Source organism: Naumovozyma castellii, chromosome 1 (assembly GCF_000237345.1).
Source record: "Naumovozyma castellii chromosome 1, complete genome".
Classification (NCBI taxonomy): Eukaryota; Fungi; Ascomycota; class Saccharomycetes; order Saccharomycetales; family Saccharomycetaceae; genus Naumovozyma; species Naumovozyma castellii.
The window spans coordinates 1,978,198-2,005,130 of NC_016491.1; the positions used below are offsets into that span (position 1 = coordinate 1,978,198).

At 36.5% G+C, this 26,933-nt stretch overlaps 13 protein-coding genes across 13 annotated transcripts; 5 read left to right on the top strand and 8 right to left on the bottom strand.

Moving 5' to 3' along the window:
• Positions 1-225: 225 nt before the first annotated feature.
• RFC3 (replication factor C subunit 3) lies at positions 226-1,236 on the bottom strand (the record flags this gene model as incomplete). The annotated part of the gene is made up of 1 exon (XM_003673880.1): positions 226-1,236. One exon carries the CDS (start codon positions 1,234-1,236, stop codon positions 226-228), a length of 1,011 nt encoding a protein of 336 aa, XP_003673928.1.
• A 245-nt stretch (positions 1,237-1,481) lies between these two features.
• Positions 1,482-3,116, top strand: MID1 (Mid1p; the record flags this gene model as incomplete). Its single annotated transcript, XM_003673881.1, has 1 exon — positions 1,482-3,116. The coding sequence occupies one exon, from the start codon at positions 1,482-1,484 to the stop codon at positions 3,114-3,116; it is 1,635 nt and encodes a 544-aa protein (XP_003673929.1).
• Positions 3,117-3,179: 63 nt separating this feature from the next.
• PUS4 (pseudouridine synthase PUS4) lies at positions 3,180-4,397 on the bottom strand (the record flags this gene model as incomplete). The annotated part of the gene is made up of 1 exon (XM_003673882.1): positions 3,180-4,397. One exon carries the CDS (start codon positions 4,395-4,397, stop codon positions 3,180-3,182), a length of 1,218 nt encoding a protein of 405 aa, XP_003673930.1.
• Positions 4,398-4,633: 236 nt separating this feature from the next.
• Positions 4,634-6,529, bottom strand: MSB3 (Rab GTPase-activating protein MSB3; the record flags this gene model as incomplete). The annotated part of the gene is made up of 1 exon (XM_003673883.1): positions 4,634-6,529. One exon carries the CDS (start codon positions 6,527-6,529, stop codon positions 4,634-4,636), a length of 1,896 nt encoding a protein of 631 aa, XP_003673931.1.
• Positions 6,530-6,728: 199 nt separating this feature from the next.
• On the top strand, positions 6,729-8,348 carry RIM21 (Rim21p; the record flags this gene model as incomplete). The annotated part of the gene is made up of 1 exon (XM_003673884.1): positions 6,729-8,348. One exon carries the CDS (start codon positions 6,729-6,731, stop codon positions 8,346-8,348), a length of 1,620 nt encoding a protein of 539 aa, XP_003673932.1.
• A 141-nt stretch (positions 8,349-8,489) lies between these two features.
• On the bottom strand, positions 8,490-9,974 carry MRX6 (Mrx6p; the record flags this gene model as incomplete). The annotated part of the gene is made up of 1 exon (XM_003673885.1): positions 8,490-9,974. One exon carries the CDS (start codon positions 9,972-9,974, stop codon positions 8,490-8,492), a length of 1,485 nt encoding a protein of 494 aa, XP_003673933.1.
• Positions 9,975-10,281: 307 nt separating this feature from the next.
• On the top strand, positions 10,282-15,219 carry MON2 (Mon2p; the record flags this gene model as incomplete). The annotated part of the gene is made up of 1 exon (XM_003673886.1): positions 10,282-15,219. One exon carries the CDS (start codon positions 10,282-10,284, stop codon positions 15,217-15,219), a length of 4,938 nt encoding a protein of 1,645 aa, XP_003673934.1.
• Positions 15,220-15,356: 137 nt separating this feature from the next.
• CLA4 (serine/threonine protein kinase CLA4) lies at positions 15,357-17,729 on the bottom strand (the record flags this gene model as incomplete). Its single annotated transcript, XM_003673887.1, has 1 exon — positions 15,357-17,729. One exon carries the CDS (start codon positions 17,727-17,729, stop codon positions 15,357-15,359), a length of 2,373 nt encoding a protein of 790 aa, XP_003673935.1.
• Positions 17,730-18,098: 369 nt separating this feature from the next.
• On the bottom strand, positions 18,099-20,150 carry TRF5 (non-canonical poly(A) polymerase TRF5; the record flags this gene model as incomplete). The annotated part of the gene is made up of 1 exon (XM_003673888.1): positions 18,099-20,150. The coding sequence occupies one exon, from the start codon at positions 20,148-20,150 to the stop codon at positions 18,099-18,101; it is 2,052 nt and encodes a 683-aa protein (XP_003673936.1).
• Positions 20,151-20,424: 274 nt separating this feature from the next.
• TOS6 (Tos6p) lies at positions 20,425-20,820 on the bottom strand (the record flags this gene model as incomplete). The annotated part of the gene is made up of 1 exon (XM_003673889.1): positions 20,425-20,820. The coding sequence occupies one exon, from the start codon at positions 20,818-20,820 to the stop codon at positions 20,425-20,427; it is 396 nt and encodes a 131-aa protein (XP_003673937.1).
• A 1,419-nt stretch (positions 20,821-22,239) lies between these two features.
• On the top strand, positions 22,240-23,098 carry RPL18B (60S ribosomal protein eL18; the record flags this gene model as incomplete). Its single annotated transcript, XM_003673890.1, has 2 exons — positions 22,240-22,351; positions 22,650-23,098. The coding sequence occupies 2 exons, from the start codon at positions 22,240-22,242 to the stop codon at positions 23,096-23,098; spliced, it is 561 nt and encodes a 186-aa protein (XP_003673938.1).
• Positions 23,099-23,658: 560 nt separating this feature from the next.
• RPS19B (40S ribosomal protein eS19) lies at positions 23,659-24,493 on the top strand (the record flags this gene model as incomplete). The annotated part of the gene is made up of 2 exons (XM_003673891.1): positions 23,659-23,678; positions 24,079-24,493. 2 exons carry the CDS (start codon positions 23,659-23,661, stop codon positions 24,491-24,493), a joined length of 435 nt encoding a protein of 144 aa, XP_003673939.1.
• A 348-nt stretch (positions 24,494-24,841) lies between these two features.
• NCAS0A10010 (RNA-binding protein) lies at positions 24,842-26,362 on the bottom strand (the record flags this gene model as incomplete). The annotated part of the gene is made up of 1 exon (XM_003673892.1): positions 24,842-26,362. The coding sequence occupies one exon, from the start codon at positions 26,360-26,362 to the stop codon at positions 24,842-24,844; it is 1,521 nt and encodes a 506-aa protein (XP_003673940.1).
• Positions 26,363-26,933: the final 571 nt, after the last annotated feature.

Genomic DNA, 26,933 nt, shown 5'->3' on the forward strand with positions numbered 1-26,933 from the left:
GTCCTGTAGATACTAAAAGAAAATTTCAAAATCTTAGTACTAATAAAAAAATTTCTTCGGAAGTATGACTGTTACGAACATAATATTCAACATATGTCAGGTAAATTATATATCAGACACATGTATTCATATAGTGTTGGATAGTGGGATGATAAACTGATGACAGGACTTTTAAAAATTCTGCCCGTGAATGCCTACTGGCGCTACATATTCTATGAACGGCTTCTAGTTAACTTCTAATTCAAAACTTGATTTGATGGCGCCAATAACTGCACTACTCTGGATCTTCTCGTTACCCCCCTTAGATATAGCATATTCAATGTCTCCCAATTTAGTCAATAGTGTTATTCTTGTTAGTTCATTTTTCAATTCGTAATCTTCCAAAATCTTTACGATCCCTTCGATTAAATCAATTAATGCTAGTCCTTTCAAACTACGTATTTTCGTTAAAGTGTAATATGCTGTGCTCCAATCGTCTTCTAATATCGATTTTAATACAGTTTTTAGATCATTAGGTCTCGGTGCTCCACAACATTCGTATATAACTTCTGCATCAATCTCATCTTTCACAGGATCATCTAATGTAGCCTTACTTGCTTGTAACACATTTAATACACGTCTCATATCACCTTGTGATAACGTTATTAAAGCTTCCTTAGCTTCATCAGATAATTTCAAGTTTTCGTGTACAAGAACGTTGGCAATTCTCATTTCAATGGCTTCTCTTGGTAATGGCTGAAATCTAAACCTGGTGCACCTACTTAGCAGAGCAGGTGTTAACTTGTGCGAATAATTGGCCAAGATACAAAATCTCGTATTCTTAGTGTACTTCTCAATGATACGTCTCAAGGCATTTTGAGCTGCATTGGTCATAGCATCAGCTTCATCCAAAATAATTAATTTAAACCCCTTAGAAAAAATCTGTCTTGTGGAGGCAAAATCTTTAATTTGGTTCCTGACAACATCAATACCTCTATCATCGGAAGCATTCAATTCCAAGACCATGTTAGAATAATTTCGTCCATATATTTCACGCGCAAGGGCGACAATAGTAGACGTCTTACCCGTACCTGGTGGTCCATAAAATAATAAATGTGGCAATTTACCTTCTGCTAAGAACTTGCGAACCGTGGTAACGACTTCAGTTTGTCCATAAACATCATCTAGTGTCTCAGGTCTGTATTTTTCAACCCAGGGAAGGTTATCATTATCTTTATTTAATATCTTATTGCTCATTTTAGATTTGTATCTATCTTGCTCGCTTTCTCACCGTGGTTCAACTTAAGTAATATATTCAGGTCATGGCAGAGTTGTGATCTTGTTTCTTTCTTGTCGAGATTTTTCAACTGAAGTCGCGAAATCAACCTGAGAATGTCCGGGTTTATTTCAACGCTAAGGATATACGTACAATAACCTTCATGATTTGAATTTAACAAAAGGTCTTCAAACAGATTAATAGCCTGTTACGATACCCTGGCAAGATGCTACCATCCCCATTTTATTGGATTTTACATTTTCTGTTTCAACTGCACTCACAAAGCATCAGCGTTAATGCTCAACTGATACCCAACAATGCATCATCGCAGCATCTCTTAAACAAAGCAAATGACAATCTTCTTCACAACTTCGATCTATCATCTCCATCTCTTATAAATTCAGATAATATCTACGAATGGCAACCTGTTGTGGCCAATATAACGATAGGCGAAACAAATTCATTTGTATTCACTATTGATCCTGAATTAACAGGATCGGGCTTCGCACCTACTTATGAAGTGTTCATCTTTCTTAGTGGGAACATCTGCTCCCGACCTGAAAATTCATCAGACATTGAACTGGGAGTCTTTTATTCATTTGATAAAAATATCTTATCAAACTCTTCACTGGGTACTTACACTGCTTTTGGAAATGGGTATATGGAACAGTTAGCCATTAGTCCCATACAAGAATCCCAATCTAATGTAACTTCTGAATATTCTAACTTGTATGTGGTTATGCAATTGGTTAATGCCACAACAAATGAAGCCTTGATTGACTACACCAATGGGGAGGATACAAGAGCTTGGGAGTACAGATTGAGTATATCAGAAAATGATTTGGTATACCAATGGGATTATAGATCATGGCTGCAAGTACTAGATACAGATCATTCATCTGCATTACTGATAACGGGGAACGTTTCTACTGATGCCAAAGTCTATCATAATTATTCCATTTATGATCCATCATTGTACGATTTATACATTTATTCATATGAAGATTCGTTGAAGTTTGATCAAGATCTGAATATTTCTTTATGTGCAGTGAAGAATGGACCTTATCTGGTTACATCAGAGGGCTCAAATAATTTGAGTAAATCATTAGAAGTCACTGACTTGAAGATTCAGAAAAGTATTGAAGATTCTGCAGCTGGTGTTAGTGAATATTTCTATATCACGGGACTGAACAGTTCAACAACTTATGCGGCATATCTGACAAAAAAGATTGGGAAAAGTGGTAATATAACTGATGTTGGAGGTGTTCTTTTTTCCAAGGAGTATTTCTCAACAAAGGACACAGACACCTGTTCTCTCATATATGGACTAGATTTTTGTACAGGTGTTGCATATTCAGTTCCAACATCCTCTCTGGCATTTGGTAATAAGACTTTACTTGCAGAAACATATGATCATATTGCTAGCGCGATCTACGGTAATTTTAGCAAAGCATTACAATTAATATCGTGCGATGCTGAAAGTGACGCTAGATATTCTCCAATACGAACATGTGATGACTGTGCGACCTCGTACCGTAATTGGGTCTGTGCAGTGTCAATTCCCAGGTGCTCTACAAGTTCGTCTGAATATTTTGTACATAGGGATCACCTTGACAACAGAAATTCATACATAAATACTTTCATAAAACCATCAAGAGACTATTTTGAAGTCCTGCCATGTATTGATATGTGCCATGCCATGGTAAGAGACTGTCCAAGTGACTTTGGGTTTGCATGCCCAAATCCTAAAAGGGATGACGATCTTCTAAATTATAGTTACAATTATTATAGAAGTGGAACCAACTTAGAGACATGTAACTTTATTGGGAATGTTTCAGACCTTGTCGCTGTGTCAATGTAAGCATCACACCTCAGGCATATACAGACTATGTACGAAAGCTCTATAAATTAATCCATGATAAAATTAAACTTCATCAATGCTTCTCTTCTTCTCATTGTCAACATTAAACTCAATTTCTTCTTTTTCCTTTGATATTTCCTCATTCTGCTTTGGTAAATCTTCCTCGAGTTTGTTTCTTATCGACTCTTGTTCTTTTTCCCATTCTGTCAGGGCCTTTTCCATCTCTTGTTTAATATCAACGGAAGAACCCTTTTCCAACACTTCTTTCAAAACAGCACTCCATACTTTCTCATCCTTTTCAGTAAAATCTTCCATCTTAAACACATTATTTCTTTCCAATGACCAATCCTGTTGCTGTAAACGGATCAACTTTACCATATAACTTGAGCTTCGCATAGCTTTCCCCATGTCACTGATTAATGAACGAATGTACGTTCCACTGGACACTTTCGCCTTGAAATGTAGCAATGGTGCACGATATTCATCCTTCTTTTCGTCAATTTCAGCCCTCTCCTCTTCTGTCAAGGGAATTGGATCTCCAATATTAGCTTCTTCTGAGGCCAAACCCATCTTAGTACAATATTCTTTAGAGAAATATAGTGTATCTTTCAATAAATTGGCATTCAAGTGTGATACCGTGTCAATGGCATCATCTGTAACTGGTCTTAGCAACGGATAATGGTGATCGCGACTTAAGGAGTCTGGGAAAATATCGAGATCATAGATAGTTACCTGTCTAGGCTCAATGGCTCTGGGCAAAGGCTTCCCCTCTCTAGCATACTCGTGCAATGGTTTCCCATTCATTTTCAAGGCTGCGTAAATAGGTGGAGTTTGTTTTAAAGAACCAACAAATTTATCTTTTAAGCTCAGCAATTCATCCATATCCAAGTGTTTTGTCGAGTTTTGAGATAATATCTCTCCTTCAACGTCCCCAGATGTTGTGGATACCCCAAACAGCGCCTCACTTTCATAAACTTTCACTGTCCCAGAAAGGTAATTAGCCAATTTTTTGGTTCCAGAACCAATACCAATAATAAGGACCCCAGAGGCAAGTGGGTCTAATGTACCACCATGCCCCATCTTTACTTTCGAAACTTTACGTAATTTCCTTTTGCTTGGTGCCTTACCAGTTTCCTTTCTATATTGTTGCATTCTCTCGGCGGTAGCTCTGGCGATCTCTTTGGAAAATATTTGACTATTGTTTAAGACATGCTGCAATTTCAACATAAACTGGTTTGAAGTTATTCCAGTTGGCTTCTCGATAGCAAAAATACCGTTCATTTGTGTGGTGATGTTTTCTACTGTAGTTCGAGATTGGCTTCAAATGTTTGGATCTTTTAATATATTGTGAACCAAAGCAGACCCAGAAGTTTTTCACAATTCTTGAAGCGATGGGCAGAGCCGCCCAAATTGAAAAAGCAAATTATTGGATGAAGGCTGTTAACTTGAATTGTAGGGGCTTTTGATTATATCATAACTTTATTGAAATAATCTATATGCTTATTTTTATGTATAGATCAAACTTCTCTATCTATTTTCTTCTTCATCTGCCTTACTTTAGCCTTTAAACTATTGTTCCAATGAACACCGGTAAGGTTTCGTTTGAAGCCATACACTTCGGACGAAAGTGCTTCGTTGATCGTGTCTTCATCCATCTCAGAAGTAAGAATATTCTCCTTTTCACCAATATGGTTAGTTGATTTATCTATTCCTCGGATTTCTTGCTTTTCCACTGTATCAATGTAATGCTTGTATTTCGTTCTCTGAGATGAAACGTACTTTCTGCACCTATCAACTTCGTCCTGATCAAGTCTGTTAAAAGAATACTTCCTTTTAAATATGACTTTATCGAATATATCATTGGGATTCAGTAATTTCTTGGGAAAAGTCTGAATTATTTGAAATATTTCCATATCTCCATCCTCTGAAGCTGCATCATTTGACGAGCCTAAGCTAGTATTAGAGGAATTACCCCCTTTGATACCATAGGAAAGTATACCGCCTCCATGGCGATGCTTCTTATGCCTTAGTAAATCATTTTCACTTAATTTGAGGATGGATAAGGATATTTTGAAGAGGAAGTGTGATTCTTCGTAAAACATACAATCCCACACTCTCAAAGTAGTTTCAATTGGAAGGATACCAATAAAACAGCTCATAAACCAACTGGCTGTACACAACGTTATTGGCGGCAGTCTGTAGAGAAACTCATTTTTAATTATCAAAGAACGATTCTTACGAGAAGTAGATGAAGTAGTTCGCCTGTTATTGCTGGCACCTTTTTTATTCGTAATAGGTGCAATATAAGACCATATTTCTGGTAAGTACTCCTTAACGCAAAGCATCAAGACACCTTGGTCAATGTTTACACCTTCAAGATTAACATCATGAACCCCTGGTAGATAACGTGACGTTATAATAACTAACATCCAGAACGCCCTTTCTTCATCAAGAAATAACAGTAATAGGCCCGCAATAAAATTCATAGATTGGCAATATCCAATCTTAGGATTATAAAGTGAAAATGCCACAAGTACTCGACGCAATGACTTAATTAGCTCGGGTTCCTCATCTTGTGGAGATTGTTTTTGAAAATGTATATTATCAGGAAATGTTCTATTCAAATCTCGTTCAATAATCTCTAAGTCAGTGAAAACGTTATCATGATCCTTTTGTTCAGTAATTTTGTTCACTTTTACGAGTAACGTATCATAAACGCCTTTATGCCTATTTAACTTTTCTTGACCTCTTGCAAAATACCACCATGCATCTCCTCTCCACTCAGCTGGTATACCTTTCCTCACATATCTTTTTAATTTTTCACTTTTAGAAGGAAATCTCGTAGGGGAATCGTTATCAACAGGAAGTCCACCTTTCTCCAATAAAAGTTTCCATTTGAATTTACGACGAACACAATATTTCGAATAATCATTCCACCAGCTATTATAGTCAGCCTCACTGATGAAGGTACTTTGTTTCTTAAATCCGTATCTATCAGTATGTTCATTCTCATTAATATCAATTGTAATCGAATTCGATCTTCTTAAGTCGTCATTTGAATGATCAGCACTCATACTATTCAGTTCGCCTACGTCCTTCTGAAAATCCTCTAGTCCAGTAATGCTCCTAGTGGATTTCTTCTGAGGCGATTCGCTGTCATTGTCATCATATAAATCAATGACGCTTAACGATCCACCATATTCCTCTGAGTTTGAACGCTGGTCATTTATAGCATCCTTATTATTCGGTATTCCTTCAATGGCAGGTGCACTATAATTATTTGTTTCACTATATAATTGTTGGCGTAAATTGGGGACCGAAGGTGATCTTATGGAGAATTTCGAGGTAAATCCATGATGATTCCCACCGGTGGTTGTTCTCATCAATGGACTAGTAAAATCTGTGGCTACCATTCTACACCTGGGGTTCTCAAGCAATTTTCTCGTTCCTCATGGATTAGACATATATATTGCAAGGGAAGAGGTCAGAAAATTATTAAAAACGATTGTTGAAAATATTATCCATAAACGATGCGAATCAATACCACGATGTATGTGAACAAAAGGCTAAATATAGCATGAATATAATAAAGAACTCTACACCTAATCTGCTATGAGAATGCAAAAAAGTGTATGGAGGTTAAACCAACCAAATGATCATCACTATATCAGTTGCGATAAACAAGATCTAGGACCTGGTGTTCTGATTAATGGTGATATACATGGACTACTCAAATATGTGGACAACATTCAGTTCCAAAGCTACTGTGATAATAATCTACCTGTGTATATGGCAACGAAGCTGACAAACGAATGCTCGTATAGATATTTGGATTCTGTTTACAGCGACTGGGAACGGTATATCACTACCGTGAACTCAGTTGGTGGGTCTTTTCAATATAGCATATATGCTGTTGTAGTTTCGTTGACAGCAAATTTTGTTATTACAATTATATTGTCAGTACTAATATTCATTAATATAAGGGATAAACCACATGTTCGAGCGTCAAGATTACTAAAATTTGGAGCTTTGATAGCATCCATTAATTTGACCATATTTGTTATTAGAGCCCTTAAGAAATTAAGCTGGGAGCACAAAAGCAAGGGAATAGTGACAACATATTATATTATGAAGCTTTTTACAGAGGATCCGACATTTATTGTATTAGATTTTCTCTCTATACTGATTTTTCAATTATGCCAAGTCGGTATTGTTATCCGACTGTTTGAGAGAACCCAAGAGAAAAGAATTATTTTCTTGGTTGGGGTTCTTCTGGCTTTACTTAATAATATTCTTTGGGTAATCCCTGAGTTAGCAATGACAACGGGCAAGGTGTATGAAGCATGGGATATCCTTCCACCTTTCGTGTATTTATTCAGAATTGTTATTGTCGCATCGTACGCCTGTATTGTTGTTTCATTCATAATTAAAAAAAGGAACTTCTGTTTTAGAACTGCTCAAATGACTCTTTTAACCTTATTAACGGTACTGACAGTTCTTTTACTCCCAGGATTTTTTGTTGCTGATATATCTGATATATGGATTGAGGATTTGGCTGAAATCTTTACTACAACATGTTATGTTGGTTCCACGGTTATTGTATGGGAATGGCTAGAGAGATTATCTGTTGTTCAAAGAAATGATAGAGCTCAAAGCGTTTTGGGGAGACCAATATTTGAAGATGAAGAGAATGAATACAATTTTGCTAAGTATGCTTTAAGAGTTCAAAGTGCACTCGCAAGGAATGAAGCTTCTGATAACACTGATGAGGGCAGTAATACTAATCTTGCCAGCTCTATTTCTGGAGAACATTTTCAGGGAACCAGCAAAGTACCTGAAGTCAGAATTGACCATACTAGCAGCTCAACTCTATCGAAGACTGACACTACTACTGTGGATTCAGGCAGCGTTGACCAGGTTAAGTTTAACAATAAGAAGAGTTTTAATGACGTTGCTCAAGAGAACGTATCTACCGCGTTGAAGAAAATGGTATATTTTACTGACCAAATCGTAACAAAAAGTTTTGGCAAGAATGCTTTGAATTCGAGCTCTAAAAGTAGTGGTGGATCAAATGAAAGAAAAGCTATTGTAAGAAAGAGAATTGGTTCGGATCGACCAAATGAAGTTTATGTTTACAATACGAAGGATGTCGTGTTTGAATCGGATGATGATAGTGATAGCGAATTACAGAATAATGAACATGACCAAAGAAATGAGTCTGAAGAACAATAAAGAAAAGAAAGACAATAACAAATTTAAATATTATGTGTCATTTAAATGAAAGAATATAAAATATATATATATTTATAGGATAAAGTTTGATATGGACAATATTAAAGTTCGAAGGTTAATCTTGGTATGAGTCGACTCTAATCAATTTTTCCATTCTGAAAACACAGTATCAAATGTGGAAGAGACGAGGTTCACTGGATAAGACATGTACCGTATTCCGTTTCGTGATGCAGAAAATTCACCAGTGTAGTTTACAACGAAATCCTTGTCATAATTCTTGCCCCAAAAAGTATTAAACCTTTTAGTTCGGCTCAGCCAATAAATTCTCTTGAAGCCAGGAACAGGGCTAGATGCTTCAATACAAGCAACACCCTCATTATAAAATTTTGTTGACGGCAAAAACTGTTTTATGTCATTAACAATACCTACTATGTTCCGTCTCAGTTTTTCATCAAATTTAGAGACGTCTTCCTTATCTTGCAATGCTGATCTTACTGTTGAGTAAATCGGTCCTATTTCGTCAAATATCCTCTTTTTTAAAAATCGATTGAATGCTCTTTTAGAAGATATCGTGCTGGAAACGTAGATATAGAGGGGTAATTGGACCTCCTTGATGTCTGAATATATTGTCAATTTTGTCAGTTTATAAAATTCATCTGCCAGAAAAGAATTTAAAGTTTGAATATCATTTTTTAAACTTCTTTGGTCTTTCTGGAGAATGGTATGTTTGGAAATCAAGTTCTTAATCCAAACATTGTAACTCATTATTGATTGTATGTAACGCTTTTTGGATGTTCCCAGATTATGTATTTGCTTTCGTTGGTTGGAGATTTTTAGAGAGTGGTTAATATCATAAATATTAATAAGTTCGGACTCATCACTTATTCTTGCATGCACTCTTAGTTTTATTTTTTCATTCTTAAGCACGTTCTCATGGCCTGACTTAATATGCTTTCCTTTCATTATCTTGAAGGGCTTCAATTCGGATATTATCCTTCCTGGAACATTTTTAAAAGGATGGTCGTTATAAATTACTCCACTAATTGATGCATCCCATGGTATAACAGGTTTCCTTGTTAAAGTTTCTGTCTTTTTGGCAACAGTATTATCAATATTATCTGACGGGTGAACTTCTGCATCTGAACGTTTAAGGATATTCTTTATATCAATTGTTTTGACTCCATCGTTATCTAATGGCGAAACATGGTCGGGATTCAGAGTTTCAACAGCATTGGAAGAAAATAGGTTAATTCTTGATATTTTCGGTATTATAAAGTTCAACGCCTTCAGCTCCTCCGGTAATTGCTTCTTGACCGGCAGTACATGATTTCCCAAAAACAGTGGTTTATATCCTGCGAATAATCCCTCTGTTTGCATCTCAAGAGATGGGATATAGTCGGTGGTAGGGACCTTAGGAACAATGGTTCTTTTTCCATTTAACTTCAAGGGGACAGGAACCTTGGGTAAATGCGAGCTGCCGGAGTTTTTATATTCTGCACAGTCTATTTTTGTTGTTTGTTTATGTTCCTTCTTTTTAGTCTTCATGGTCGAAATGTATCTCTTCAGATCTCGATTTATGAGCCATGAGCCCTTGGATAGGTCCTGGAGTGCTGACCTCGAGAGCATAACTGTTTCTAAAGCTTTGGTTTGCTAATGTACCTGAATTGTGTACACTACAGGGTTATTCGAAAATAAAACAGTAGCTGTGAGCATGAAGTCCAACGGTTCGTTCTAGTAATCATCATCGAAATGGTTTATCGTGGGTTATTTCAATCATTATGGACGGCGCGGTATCTATTTGATGTCTATTACGTATACGAGCATTATCTTTACATTCATATGGGATATTTCAAGAAGTACAGTCAACAAAGGTTAAGCAGCGCCTTGTTTGCTTAGATATTAGCGGTAAGGATTGAATTGATTGCAGGCAACAATGGCTGTTCAAACTACAGGTTTTAAGACCTTTCAAAAACAATTGGACCTAGAATTGCATTCATTGTCTTCCGAATCTAAAAGAAGGAACACTTCTATCAAGCATGCAAGTGACAAGTCTATCGAGATCTTAAAAACTATCCAAAACATTGAAGATTTGGCAAGCCATCCTGATTTTGTCACTCCATTGGTAGAATCATGTCTATCAAGGAACGCTAAGTTGACCTCGATTGCTATGCAATGTTTACAGGGCTTAGCATCTGCACCATCCATACCTGAAAGCAGACTATCTGGAGTTCTCGATGGATTTATAGAAGCGACACATCTTGCAATTGAAATACAACTAAAGGTTCTACAAATTGTACCATTGTTCTTTAAGACATACGCTAAATATATTAAAGGTCCCCTATGTGGTAAATTACTCCAATGTTGCTCCAACCTCCTTCAATTGCCTAACAAGGCTCCAGTTGTATTTGGTACTGCAAGTGCTACCCTTCAACAATTGATTGATGAAATATTCGAACGTCTGACCTATAATTGGGATACCTCTGATTCTGAAACCTTTGATGTTCTAATTAATAATAATGAATCGATAAAAGTTAATGCCTATCATTATGATGCAAACCGATTGTTCAATGACCTGTGTTCTCTTCTTGAAGCTGTACCATCTTCTGGTTCATCGGATACTAATGAGAAAAATGTATTGCTTAATCTAAATGACATTCAAATAGATTATGGACTAGAAATTCTGGAATCTGTTCTGAAGAATAGTAAATCACTGTTTATAACAAATCCAGATTTAAAATTCTTATTGAGAATAAAGGCAATTCCATTGCTATTGCGTTGTATATCATCGTCGAAGGTGTTCTCAACGATATTTAGAAGTACGCGTTGTATTAAATTATTAATAACAAAGGAATACATCCCAATATTAGAATTGGAATTAGAAGTTATTTTATCTCTATTAATTCATGGGATCTCAACCGACTCAAACTTATCACCGTGGCAGCGTGTCCTTTCTCTAGAACTATTCAAAAGTTTATCAGAAGATTTCGAAATAATATACTCCATTTACATGACATATGATAACTTCCAGGATAAGAAACATATCATTACAGACCTTTTACAAGCGTGTTTCAAGTTAATGAAGTCTGATGAATTTAACGTATATTTGGCTCTATCAGATGTAATCCAAAAGACAGAAGCATCATTAATCTCAAGTGACAACTCCAAAGTAAAGACAAAATATATAGATATGCTTGATAAAGTCCACCCACCTCCTGTTAATTTGACATATATTATATGGTTAGTTCTAAACATCTCAAACAACTGTTCTGATGGATTAAGCGAATATGCATTAGATGCAACACAAGTAAAATCAGCTAATAATGCTGAAAAGGAAGAGGATTCTCCAAAAGGAAAGATTTTGAAGGTTTACAATGGACTTTTTGAAAGCCTATTTGAAATACATGTATTGTTTTTATATTCATCGTCGTTGGATTCGCATCTATTTCATTCCCTAGTGAGAGCATTCCAAAAATTAACACATGGCACAGGGTTCCTACTACTTTCTGAAAAACTCGACAAATGTCTACACATATTCACGGTAGCCATTGTTGATAATGTCTCGAAATTACAACCAAATACGCAACCAAAAGGGCATAAACGAAATTCAAGCACGACATCAACAATTTCGAAAAGTACTGTCTTCAATGCGATAAGTGAATCTTTAATCGGCCAAACCAACACTCAAAAAGATAACACATTACAACCTTCCGAGAGGAAGCTACTGCATTCAAGATCACTAAATTCAAAGCAAATAAGTATATTTAGAGCGTTACTATCCCTATCAATTTCATTAGGCTCAGGTTTTAGAATCGAAAGTTGGCAATATCTCTTCCTAACGTGGCAATGGGTTTCCTATTATATTTATGGACCATCGGCAGATTTTATGGAAACTTCCTATTCTCATGATATCCCCCCTATGCCAACAATATCCAAGATGGACATAAATTCAATCGAGACTAGTATAACGAAGCTATTTGAAAGTACACGTACATACACATACAGTTCCTACAACACTGTTTTAAAAAGTTTAATGATAGATTGTAAAGATACTCTATCACTTACACATGGCACGGATACTGATAAAGGATATCACCCAATTACTCCAACAGGTGCTGTCTCACATTGCGTGTATAATAGGGGTTTCTTCATAACTCAAATTGGTGAACTTGCATCATTTAACTTCTCAAGATTTTTGATCCAAAATGAAAACAAAAACAAAGACCTGTGGAATGCCACAATGAAATTTTTTGTGGCTCTAATCGCCGACCGTAGCATTTCCAGTACATCTCTTCGATTGTATGTTACGAGAATATTTACAGACATTATTAAAAAAGTTACCAATGATATTGGTAGTATGGAGGATCAGGATTCAAGATCCGCACACTTCACTATTCTTGAAGACTTAGTTACAAATACTTTGATGGAAACGATAGATTCGATTAAACAACTGGAAATCACAAAAACTGAAATATACGACGGAACGATCAATGTTGAATCAGAAATCCTTTTCCAATTATTATCTACACTAAAAGATATCTTAAATGAATTTGGAGATTTATTGACACATTCCTGGGCAACAGTTTTCAAAACTATCAACGCACCATTTGAATGGGTCGTAGATGAGGATTTGATTTCCAAATATGGAAAGGAGGATGATTCTTCGTTAGTCGAGGGCATTATCCAAAAACATAAAGATATGATTCAAGTTTCTTATGATGTTTTCAAACTAATCTCAGATGACTTTCTCCAGTCTTTACCTCTTGAAGTGATTAAATGCGTTATCGATACTTTGGTCAATTTTGTTGGTCAGGAGGATAACTTAAATATATCATTTTCATCTATTAGTCAATTCTGGTTAGTAGGAGATTATCTTAGAGTGAGGTTTAACTCTGAGGTTCAATTTGATCAGGGAAAAGCGGAGGAGAGCAAGTTCCAGGAAATTATCAAAGACAAGAGACTTACAGAGGTGATAACGTCATATACTGCCACTCCATGGGAGATATACAATGGACTGTGGCTATACCTATTGAAGAGTTTAATTTCCTGTACACAGGATAAGAGAACTGAGGTGAAAAATGGGACTATTCAGACCTTTTTTAGAATTGTTGATTCTCATGCAAGCTGTTTTCCGACATGGGATCTAATATTTTTTGAAGTATTAAAACCATTTTTGGATGGGGTTAGCTTACAAGGCAATGATGAACAAATTGCGGATTTTGCTGACCTGACATTGAAGGGCCTCGTTAATTTATATCCTGCATATTTCAATGACTTTGGATCCTCCCCGAATGTTGAAGAGGCTTGGAAAGACTTGTTGAATTTTATTCAAAAATTATTGTCCTCTTCGACTGTTGATATCAATTTTGTAACCATAACAAACTATCATAATTTATTGAAGGAAATGTGGAACATACCTGAGGTTCCTGAACCAATTTGGAAAATGTGCCACAATATTTGGTGCGGCTATAACATTACATATAGCGATTTAGCAGGCCCCACTAAAGAATTCAAAACCAAAACCGAATATGATTGTATATGTGAGCTCATCATTTTATTTCCCGATCTTTACAAGCTTGTTTCCAAGTACAATGGAATTACAGAGGATTTTACCGAACGATCATTTATTCTCTTTAATTCAGCCTCCAGATACCCATTGCTTCCTGAATATGTGCAAGACAAGACTAAACTGCCAACATTACACAAGGAAATTTTAAATGGCTTAAAAACATTTGGGACGAAAGAAAATAAGGAAATCACACTTTTGATTCTGCACCAACTAAGTACCTTTTCTGTCCTTTGCTTTGATGTACGAGAAAAGATTGAGAAAAAGTTGCTACCAAAGATTCAAGATTCATCGAGAACGCGAATCCCTACTTTCAAGGCAATCAGTTACTATTCTATCGAAGCTTTCTTAGAGCTCCTGGATACTATGGAGAAGACGGGAATACCCCTAGATAAAACCACTCGTATTTTAAGGACATTGAAGAACCTTGCAGATATAATAAGAAGAAAAACTTTGATTGATCTTAGTGCTACAAAGTCATCGCCAATTTGGGTTCTAGCATCTCATTGTTTTTGGAGATTCACAGCACAGTTATTCAAGTTGATTTCGCGTGATGACATTACCCAAAAATTTAAACAAGATGTCTGCGAAATCTTTATTGTTGTAACTGTTTCACTTTTGTCAAAACTCAATCCTGAAGCAGATTCTATGACTGAACAAGATGATATTCTAGAATATAAAAAATATCGTGATCTTTTACTTTCACCTGAAATATTAACTATGTTTAGTGAAGAACAGTTAGAGTATTTGGTGTCGAATATTTGGTCGAATTCGTTTATTTATGAGACAGACGAATTTGAGAATGCACTTTTACATAGTGGCCAAACATTGTCAGACGTTTCGAAGACTCTTTCAGAATTTGAATTTGACGAAATATTTGGTTCCACAATTCAACCTCCTCTGATGTCAAAATATAACTGCTCGCTGTTATGTCTAGGAGATTTGATAAGTTTTGTTCTAATGAGAACCGAAGAATGTGAAATGTTGCACAATATTGCAGTACCCTTTTTAGTAGCTAGGGTTGCTTTAGTACTAAGACGTTTTATCTCTGATGAATTTTTAATTAATAGAACTCCAATTCCAAAGTTACGAAAGACAGAATTAAAGACCTTACTGGATGGATTGTGCAAAATTATGAACCTTCTTGGAGAACAAAACATTCAATATAAGGGAAAAGATATACTAGTAAACTTGAGGCTCTTGTATCCACTGATATTAAAAACAATTCCAGTGTCACATAAGGTGGAAGGCATTCAGAATGATGTTCTTCAATTATCTTTGGGTTTTACAAAACTTGTTACCGAATGAACTTGAACCCACATCCACTTCCACAACAACTACATATAGAAGGGAATATACAAGAAGTATAAATATGATGACAAGTTTATTGTCTATTAATCAATTAATTATATAATTAATTCTTGTATAAATGCAAAATATTATTTTTAATTCTTCCAGTCCAACAATGGCGTAAGTGCAGATGGCTCACAAGCCATGTCAAAAAAGCCATGATGCAATAGTTCCTCAGTAGAAGCCCTATATCTAACGTCAACGCAAAGGCAGACACTTAAAAATCGTTTGATCTCTAAAGATAGTGATTCTGGATTTTTCAGTTTTGGTGTACCGTTGGTAGCAATCAAATATAATGCTTTTAAAGGATCCTCATTCAAATAGGGAGGCTCGCTTTCCAGCATTTCTATGGTCATGATACCCAATGACCATACATCTACTTTTTCATCATATTCTCTTTGTTTAACCACTTCGGGTGCCATCCAGTAGGGTGTACCCACCATTGTTGCTCTCTTGCTTCTTTGATCTGTTAGCTTTGCACAAAACCCAAAGTCTGTAATTTTAACCCTTGCATTGTTGTCAAGTAGAACATTATCAGACTTGATGTCTCTATGAATAATATGCTTATCGTGTAAAAACTTTAATCCTTGACAGGTTTCACGTACAATATATGCTATTTGTGGTTCTGTTAATGGAGACGATGAACTACCGGTTGCCGGACTATTTTCAATTATATCGGTCAAAGAGCCACCTTCCATGAATTCCATCACAACCCAAAGATCGTCCTCAGTCTTCAAGTATGCCTCCAGGAAGTTAACAATGTTTTTATGACGGGAGTCTTTCATAACTAAGATTTCATTAACGATTAATTCCTTTCTTGGTTGTTTAGATAAAATCATTTGCTTAATTGCAACTTTATCACCTACTTCTGGGGTTTCATCAAATTCTCCAGGAGGAATAGCAATTCGTTCAGCTAAATAGACGGAACCACTTGCCCCTTGTCCAGCCTTTTCAATCATTTGGAAATATGGGCTAGGATCTGTGTTAATGGTTACACTCTTTAATTTACTCATTATCTCAGCATTGGACATTGAAGGTTTCGTTTGTTTTCTTGGCTTTGTAACCCCAATATCCTTCTTTGGTTCATTTTCTTGTTGCCTTGGCGGTTGAGGTGCTGCTCTTTGCTCCGTTGGGCGTGGGTATGGCTGTTGTTGTTGTTGTTGCTGCTGTTGCTTCTGCTTGAACGCATATGCAGCCGCAGATACGCTAGCACTGTTTGGTGATGGGCCCGTTACTGGAGGTTTAGGTGCCATTCTTTGTGGTTGGAGTCTGGTTGGAATACCTTGATCCTTTTTTCCTTGCCCCAGTGGAGATGGTGATGGTGATTGTGAGGGTTGATGTTCATGTCTCGAGTAAGGATTACTCATATTATGGATAGGTCTGAAAGAATCCACTGGAGATGTAGGTTGTTTATATGGAGTATTCCGGGCTGCATTACGGGGTGGGATACCATTTACTGGGGAGTATGGAGATCTTTGATGCTGTTGTGTATTATTTAATGGAGTTGTATTAAGACGAGGTAGTTGAGGTTTTCCTGGTCCTACAGGAACTTTACTTCTTGGTGGTGTAGGTGCCTGCCTCTGAGGTACCAGGCCTGTTGCTTGTAAGGGAGATGGTTTTCTGCTTGAGTCTGAATTTATGAGTGAAGTTTGAGACGAATTCTTTGAATCATTGGTTAAGGGTTTAGTTGTATTTGGAGCCTTCCCATTACCATTATATTCTTGATAAAATTGTAATACTTGAATTACTGCAGCTGAGTCATTATTCCAATCTTCGCCTGTGATTCTGGAATGTTTCAATAGATTTTCCCAGTTGGTGGGCATGCCGACAAAACTTCCAGTTTCTGGGTCAAACCCAACATGAACCTTATGAGTAAAATTTGTAGGAGATGAAACTCCACTTAGTAACGGGCATCTTGCAAAGATGGAATCCAGCCAACTATGAAGATCGTGTTCCGTTTTTGTGGCAATATAAATTGACTTTTTCGATCCAGCATCAGAAGATATAGAAAGATTTGAACTAGAAGAAGAAAGGGAGCTTCGATCAGTTGAACGAATCAGCTCGAGACAATTTTGTTTTAACTGGGTTCTACTCACACTCACAATGTTTGTTAACGCTATTTGCAAAATAGGCTCTTCGATCGACTTGTCATTTTTATAAAGACTAATGTAGGAATCACTTAATATCAGATATCGTTTTTGCCAGATGAAGGATAATAAACCGTCATCTTTATAAGAAACCCATCCTACTTTTGCCTGTGAACCGATATGCTGTGGAGCTCCCATTCCTGAATTTAAATTTCGAGTTCCATCTCTTTGATTCATAAATTTTGGTATTGGACGGGTTTGATTATATCCCACGGTACCATTAACTTTGGACGGTGACGTTGTAGCTGGTGGTCTAGGTGCAGGACCTATATTCTGGAAGTCGCGTTCCGATATTTTGTTTGCTGCAGCTGAAAGAGACATTATTTTAGATTATATTTATACCTGGTTTGTTGTTAGATGCTTGAACACTTTGATTGTATGTTAGGCTCTTGTTCCACCGAGGAGTCTATGTTCGATTTTTTGGTAAAACACGGTACTTTACCTCACGATAAAACTGGAGCTAATCAAAACCAATACTGGAACTGTCACTATGACGAAGAGTTGTGATGATGTTTCTGTTTTGTTGCGAAACTGGAACGTAGTCTGATAATTAATTAACTTTTTGTCGCGTTAAATTTTTCTAATCTCGAATTTCCCGATTAGGAAATTTTAGGGTAGAATTCTTGACATCGAACACGTCATAAATATAAAATATTAAAATGGTTTTATTATATTTAATGTCATTTATGATTAAACAGTAGTCTTTTCTGGGCCAAGGCCTCCCGTCCCTGATAGCACATGTCCCTTCGACAGCCAGTAGTCCCGTCTTGTTTGGGCATCTACTTTTGTGTTTTGTAGGGCCGTGGACTCATCGATAATCATTTCGTCCCCCGATATTTTAGTGTTTGTTCCCTTTGCTAATCCTTTAAGTATGTCTATGGTCCGATTCTTTGAAGTAATAATGCTTTGCGATTTTGCAACTTTCAAATTCGTTTTCACTTTCTCTACCTTTTCCTTCTTCGTGTTCTTGTCTGTATTTGTATGCTTATGCTTATGTTTATGCTTATGTTTATCATTCTTGGTTCTTTTCAAAGGCCTATCCAGTTTATAAATATCCTCCGCTCTTTCCCCCAGCAAGGCCTCATCTAGCTCCGCCTCATCACTACTTGGGTTTAAGAACATCTCTTCCTTTTCTGCCTTTTCCTTCCTTTTTTTGTCTTCCAGTTCTCTATAAAAGTTTTCGTTCTCCTTTATGGCTCGATTTACCACTAAATGTCGTTCATCCCTAAAATTTCTCATCGCACCACGGTACTTTATTATATTACCTAGAATACTTTTACCTACTCTATCCTTGAAAGTAGCAGTATCTAATTCAAAACACTGATTTACAAGTAAATCGAAGGCACTTGAGAACGCCTTTCGGATTCCTTGTAAGTTTTTTGAACTTCGAGCAATATTATTTGAAGGATCTCCTGGATCCTGAATAGCTATTCTATCTTTGTTTGATAATAAATCCTTCCATTCCTTTCTTGGAATGTATGAAGCAACACCGTTGGAGATTGAGATGGCAACCCTATCGTAACTAAAGTTCTTACCATATAATTCAAAAAATTCAATTAATAAGACACCTAGATTCTTCATTGGATCAATTTCCCCTGCCTTAATACGAGGATGCATTCGAAGAAAAGCATACACTAAACATATGATGGAAAATCCACCTAACCCACCATTCACAACTTCATTCAATTTCTTTACGGCCAAGAATTGCTTCAATACAAGTACCAGTTCTCTCAAACCGGGTGTATCTTTTATCCATTCCCTAATTAGTTTGGCAGCCTCAGCACCATTTGTCTTTTCAAATGAAACATCTATATGGATTTTTGATCGTGGTTCCACAAATTTGATAATAGGTACGCGTGCCTTGGCAATAACTTCTAGATGAGTAGCTAATCCTTTTTGTTTCAGACTTTTCGCTAGATCATAAAGACATTGTCTACGATCTTTATCCCTATTTCGGCTAATAACAGCACAATCTATATCAGATCCTGGTAAATATAAATCGGTAGCATATGAACCAAACACATGTAAGCTGGCATCCTTCCATTGCTCAGAAACTGCCTTACGAAGCCTTGCTAATGTCCTATTACGGGTATGAATTTCATCCTTACTAGGTGATATATAGGAGACGAAGTCTATAATTTCTGTAGTCAACCATGCAGAAATACTTCTTTGTTCAGTATGATCATGGTTTAGAATCCATGGATGATGCACATTCACAGAACTGGTATATTCATATCTATTAGCTAGAGTTTCACCATAATCATTTATCGTTGGGTTCAATGGACCTTCATCATCTTCATCTTCATCTTCAGAACTGGCAGAAAATGGAATAAAATCATCATTATTTGCTAGTTTATTTAGTTGCAGTAACGTCGGACATGCATCTATCTTCGTTTCTGTACTACTCTGGTTTTCTGAGTCAAATATACCAATAGGCACATCGCTTGTTCCCGGTACTTCTTCTCTCACATCTTCTTCAATAAAAGAAAAATGGTGGCCCTTCCTATCTTGTTGAAGAAGTTCCTCAGTGTCGCTGACATCTAAGGCCAAATTTTCGTATTTGTTATATTGGTCGATATCATTGTCAAAATTTTTGAATTGTTTTTCAATTCTACTAATTGATGATTTTCTGATCTTTCGATGAGTTTTCTTAGATACTTTTTTAGTCGGCGAACTATGTGTTCGCTTCGGTTTATTTCTTGTCATGAATATGAAATGAGTCAAGAAGACTGGTGCTCCCATGTGGTATGCCCAATTAGCGAACCTTTAAAGACTTTTTGAGTTCTTTTGGGCTCTAGTACGTAATATTGAAAAGTTTCAATTTTATTTTTTTCCAACCAAAGCTTTTTACCTCATTGCCGATTATTACGTAATATTGAAAAGATGTCATAAAACAAATATTAGAAAGTGAATTGTATCATATTATTTTTAGTATTAGATTATATAAGAATTTAGATATACACCAAACGGCTGCGAAAACATTGTCTCAAAAATAAAAGAGAACTTAATTAAGTGTTTATAAAAGGGCAACGAAAGCTGCACCAACAACGGCACCAAGGGCACCAGCATTTAGGTTAACACCATTACCTAAGAAAGTGTGGACACCAGCAGTCGTGCTACTTTGAAGAGTGGCAAGTGTACTGTTTGGGAAAGCGGCAGCTGTACTTAGAGTGGTGGTTGTGTATGGAGTGGAGGTAGTCTTTACTGTGGAAACAACAGATTTAGTGACTTGTGGAGTGGTAGTGACATCTACGTATGTGATATCTTCAGAGGATGTAGGCGTACAACCACCAGAACAGGATGTAACAGTTTCGAGTGTAGTCACTTGGTTAGATTTTGTGACAGTAGCAACGGAAGCAGCAGAAGCAGCAGCAGTGATGGAGGCTAAGATAATTAAAGAGTTGAATTGCATTTTGTTTGTAATATAATTTATTTTCAAAGGAAGGTAAGTAGTTGGAAAATTAAAAGGAGGGACAATAGTTGGGGTAGAATTGGGTAATTAAGCGTTACTGATTTCTTTTATAAACTGAAGGAAAAATGATGCTAGGGAAGTTATTTCAAGACGTCCAAATCTCGAGAAGTGGGTACTGAGTTTATATATTTGCAAAATTACCTTCCTAATATATCATATAAGACCATATGTGTTCCTCTACAGTTTTTGTCTGGATCATTACACGAATTTCCTAATTGAATTCATATATTGATCTACATTTTTTGTCTTGGAGTCGACATTTGGCGTTTAAGGTGTGAACATTTCGTGGCTATCCAAGTTTTTCGTGTTCAGTATGTTTCCGTTTTTCAACGCGTCACTATTTTCGCATAATATTTTGGCGTTTTCAGATGGGAACACTAAAGACACCTCGAAAGTCGAGGCTGTTAAGGTATATACACCCGTCAATTCAAGTGTTCAAGCAGACGGCTTGACTGTCTCATTTTGAGGTTTTGTTTTCTTCATGACAGTTTCTGTCAAAGACGTCTGACATTAATTTATGACGGGCAATTGACAAGATTATTTATCTATAATCTAGTTGATATTATCCAAGACGACAAATTTTACCTCTTTGACGTTATTGAAAATATTTCAAGATAAATCATGATTTGGTCCTTTCCAAAAATTTAGATCAGGAATGACTTAGAACTAAATTGGTTGGTACATTTATTTATTGCTCTGTTTCAAGTTTAGCTGTTTTCTTAACGTATTCATACTTTGGATACTAAAAGAAATCGGGTTTATTTAGAATAGTAAAATGGGCCCGAACAAGCCTAGTTGTCAATGGGAAACGGGAGGGTGCTATATCTGTATCTAAAGACCGTTAGGAATCTCTGTAGACTGTAGTTAGGAACTTTTCCAAGAAAACTTTTGAAATTTCAGTGGATTGATTGTTGGGACTATCAACTGTTCGATTCAAGGTCCTATTTGAAGAGTCTAATAGCACATCTCTTGAGAAAAACGTTCTGCATTATTCTCACAGGCCTCACCTTTCGATCTTTCTTTCCACTACGTTAGTGCCTCTATCATTTTTGCTTACTCTTCTCTCGTTTTCATAATCTTTGTTTAAGGTATTTGGTCTTAACAGGCCATTTTGTGCAACTGCAAATTCATAAAAGGTATCTACCCCCAAAACATTCCGTTTGAAGTTGGCCTGTTCACAGTAAATATCATAAACTAACGCCAGGTTCACGTGATCTGGGTCTAAAACAATTTTTTTTTTCGTCGACGCAAATCGACAAATTTTCATATAAGAATGGAGGGAGAAAAAATTCAATCTTCTTTTCTTTTATATTGTAACATTAGCCTCAACAACTAGAACACGACTATATTAAGCTAATCATGGGTATCGATCACACTTCCAAGCAACATAAGAGATCAGGTCACAGAACCGCTCCAAAATCTGACAATGTCTATTTGAAATTGTTAGTCAAATTATTTTCCTTTTTAGCCCGTATGTTAAATTTTTCTTACAATTATGGATTGAAGGATTCTGTTTACTGTAGCTAAACTAATGCATGTCATTTATTTGACAATCTCACTTCCCTTCCTTACTAGGAAGGATGAAAGATTCATTGATAATGGGTAATTCCGTTGAAATGAAATCTGTCTATTCTGCGAGTACAATGATAATTTGTGCGGCTTATGAGCAGGATCTTATTCTGATTCAATTGAGTTAATTGAATTGGAGTACCCATATGAAACTTCACCGTCCACCTACTAACATTTTTTTTTATTTTTTTTTTGAATAGGTCGTACTGATGCTCCATTCAACAAGGTTGTTTTGAAGTCATTGTTCATGTCTAAGATCAACAGACCACCTGTTTCCGTTTCTAGAATCTCTAGAGCTTTAAAACAAGAAGGTGCTGCCGCCAAGACTATTGTTGTTGTCGGTACTGTTACCGATGACGCAAGAGTCTTCGAATTGCCAAAGACTACTGTCGCTGCTTTGAGATTCACTGCCTCTGCCAGAGCTAGAATCGTTAAGGCTGGTAGTGAATGTATTACTTTGGATCAATTGGCTGTCAGAGCACCAAAGGGTCAAAACACTTTGATCTTGAGAGGCCCAAGAAACTCCAGAGAAGCCGTGAGACACTTCGGTATGGGTCCACACAAGAATAAGGCTCCAAGAATCACTTCTACTGGTAGAAAGTTCGAAAGAGCCAGAGGTAAGAGAAGATCTAAGGGTTTCAAGGTGTAAAAAGCTCTTGAAAACTTTCTTATTTCATTCCATTACTATATTATATAATATTAATTTCTGCATTCTTCTCTGTATAATTCTATCAATAAAACAACTTCACTATTCAACTTCCCCTAGCATCTCTATAAACAATCAACGCTATGTAATAATTAAGTTGCCAAAAAAAAATGTTCTTCTTGTAAAAAAGACGAACATCCGTACATCTTTTATTTAAACCCACACATTATCTTGAAATTTATCGTTTATAACTTCAGATTTTTCGCGTCTGTTCAGTTCTTTCAAAAAACGGTGGGCAGTGGCCGACAGTGGAAAACTGAAGCTCCCCGTCTAAATCCCAGCTGGTCGGTTCAGATCCCATGCCTGTTAGACAGAGAATCGCCAGACCCGAACGAGTTCCCCCATGGGCTCCCTGCCTAGCCATTCGTTGCACTCACCGAGTAGTGCTCGTCCCAGTGTGATGAGTGAATGTAGATAGAATTCAGCGATTGCATATATCATAATATGTGTAGCCAATTAATATTTCGATATTCAAAGACCCAATAGACCAACATATATTAAAAATGCCAGGTGTTTCCGTTAGGTACGTACATTATTTTACAATGAGAAGGAGACAGGAATTGAATGAAAGTCAACGTTATGAGCTAGGATACAATCAACCAAACATCGGGAAGTTTTGTTACACAAGCAGATAAATAAGATACAATCCGTCCAGTTTGAGTCGACATATAAGCTGAGATTGACGAGGATATAGGATAGGAATATCTGAAAGAATAAGATTGATCCTTAAAAAATAGAATGCATAGAATATCCACAACGCAGAATTGCAATAGAGTAATACAGGTTATCCATGGATTCACAGAGGTTGTAGTAATCATTATTCCAGCTTAATTATTTCGTTGACAGACTCATTTGAACCTCTATACTCAAGATATCAAGATGTCTTTTACTAACATTTTTTGTCAACTCGACGATATTTACAGAGACGTTGCTGCTCAAGACTTCATTAACGCTTATGCTTCTTTCTTGCAAAGACAAGGTAAATTAGAAGTCCCAGGTTACGTTGACATTGTCAAGACCTCTTCTGGTAATGAAATGCCACCACAAGATTCTGAAGGTTGGTTCTACAAGCGTGCCGCTTCAGTTGCCAGACACATCTACTTGAGAAAGCAAGTCGGTGTCGGTAAGTTGAACAAGCTATACGGTGGTGCTAAGAGCAGAGGTGTCAGACCATACAAGCATATTGACGCTTCCGGTTCCGTTAACAGAAGAGTCCTACAAGCTTTGGAAAAGATTGGTGTTGTCGAAATCTCTCCAAAGGGTGGTAGAAGAATCTCTGAAAATGGTCAAAGAGATTTGGATCGTATTGCCGCTCAAACTTTGGAAGAAGAAGATTAAATTAATAACTACGCAAAATAAAAAATAAAAATATTAATAAAAAGGATCTTTATGATAACTTTGTGAAGTTTTAATTTGTAACAAATTCATCTCATCTTTTTCTTTATGTACATTTTTTAATATTAATATATTACATTACATTTATCATTCGTAACTGAATGTCTTCACGTTTTCTCCCAGAAATTTGGGTAATTAGTATAGGTGCAGTCTTATCTTCTTGCATGCAAAGGATATATATTTAATTGAACGGTAAAATATCTAGACAGTAGTGGTTCTTCAATCTAGACATGTGCTACATTATTTAAAAAGTTATATAATATACAGGTATTCCAAAATAGGAATGCAGACTTATCTGTTGTAAGGGTGATAACCATTATTATTACCATTACCACGTTTATTGTAGGTGCGACTACGGTACCCACGGTAGCTTCCACGACCATTATCGTCATCATTATCGGTTGGGGTAGCAGAATCAGATGATGTAGCTGTTGGAGGAGAGCCACCAGCAGGCACATTGTATGGAGCAGGTACTGGCATTGGCATAGGCACTGGAGGTTGTTGTTGTTGTTGTTGTTGCTGTTGTTGGTACATTTGACTGTAATCCATACCAGTTTGTTGTTGAACCTGTTGATAATATGCTTGCATCTTTTGGTAATAATCATTCATGGCTTGGGGATCATACATTTGGTTCATTCCTGAAGTTGCAGCGGCCATCATTTGGTTTTGAAACATTTGTGGTGGTGCTTGCATTTGATTTTGGAATTGTCTTGGATTACGGCCATTATTAGCACCCTTTTGCATATGTCTTGGAGCCGCCCTCTTGATTTCAATTTGTTTACCTTTGAAGTCAATATATTTGTTTTGGCATACTCTGTCAACAGCCTCTGAAGAATCATAAGTGATAAACCCGAAACCTCTTGATCTCCCGGTATCCTTGTCTAACATTAATTGGGCATCAATAATTGTCCCCCATTGTGCAAAGAATTCTTCAAATTCCTTTGGTCTAACATCTGGACCAATACCTCCAACAAAAATCTTCCCTGTTTTATCTTGTTCTTCCCTTGGGATGGCCCTCTTTGGATCAATGACTTTACCGTCTAAGATATGCTGAGTTTTCACAACTTCATCCACACTAGATGAAAGCTCGAATGTTAGGAAACCGAAACCTCTTGATCTACCAGTGGCATTATCCTTCATGATTTTTAAATCAACAACGTTACCATATTTACTGAAATAGTCCTTTAGTTTGTCTTCGGTAGTCTCCCAGTTCAACCCACCAATAAATAGTTTACAACATTCCTTAGATAAATCAGCTTTTTGAGGAGGTGGAGATTGTTGGGAAGTCTGTTGTTGGTATGGAGCATTAGCTGGAATATTACTTGGGTATGGAGAGTTATTATTTTGAGGTGGGTAGCCCATTGGGGGCATTTGAGGTGGTTGTTGTTGACCTGGCTGTTGGAATTGTGACACAGTTTGCTGCAGTTGCTCCCATGGTGGTGGTTGTGTGGTTGGTGCTGCAGTATTGACTACTGGAGCAGGAGAAGCTGAATCTGCTGCTTCCTTTGGTTTAGTTGACTGTTGTGCCAACTGACTGATATTGGAAGATAGAGCTTGTAAAGCAGCCAATTGATCAAGATGAGATGTCGAGTCGGCTGGTTTGCTTTCAGAGGAGGAAGCATCTTCTACCTTCTTTTCGGTAGCATCTTCTTTCTTAGAATCTTTCTCTTCGGATTTCTCTTCAAGATTACTGTCACCTTTGGTGTCTTTATTTTCAGATTTTTCACCATCCTTAACTTCCTTGGAAGTTGAAGGATTTGTTGGTTGTTCTTCACCATAGATGTCGTTAAAGTCTTCTTCTTCAGAACTCATTATGATGCTATAATTTGGATTTTAAGGTTAATATAATTAATTTTACGATCTAGTCTCTATTATGAAGTACTAAAGTAATTATTAATGTGTATAATTCAATCGTAAGTATAAAACAAGGAATATACTTGTTTTGACTCGGTTATGAAATTTCTTGTTTCTTTTCAGTCAGTTTCTTTGAAAAATTTAGATATGAATTGGTTTTCAGTGTTCAATTCTATGGATGTGAATTCTAGTATAAACTATTAAGAATCGAAATATAGTAGAGTAGAATATAATAATACAGTTGACTGTTTGCTAGTAAGTAATTAAGTTATAAATCGATTAACTTGCTCACTGGAGTTCTTGATGTAATATTAACGTTCTCTGGATGGACAGATAAACTAAATTATTTGTTTAGTGTTTGGATACTTTAAGTAGCATGTAGAAGAAGAAAACATTGTTTCGTCCATTTTTCCCCTTTTATAATTCAAAAAATTTGACGAGATAATTTTCATCGGGCTGTGTCAGCGACACGAAATTGAAAATAAATATTATTAAATTAAGATTTATATGTGTGTCTATGAAGGCCGCT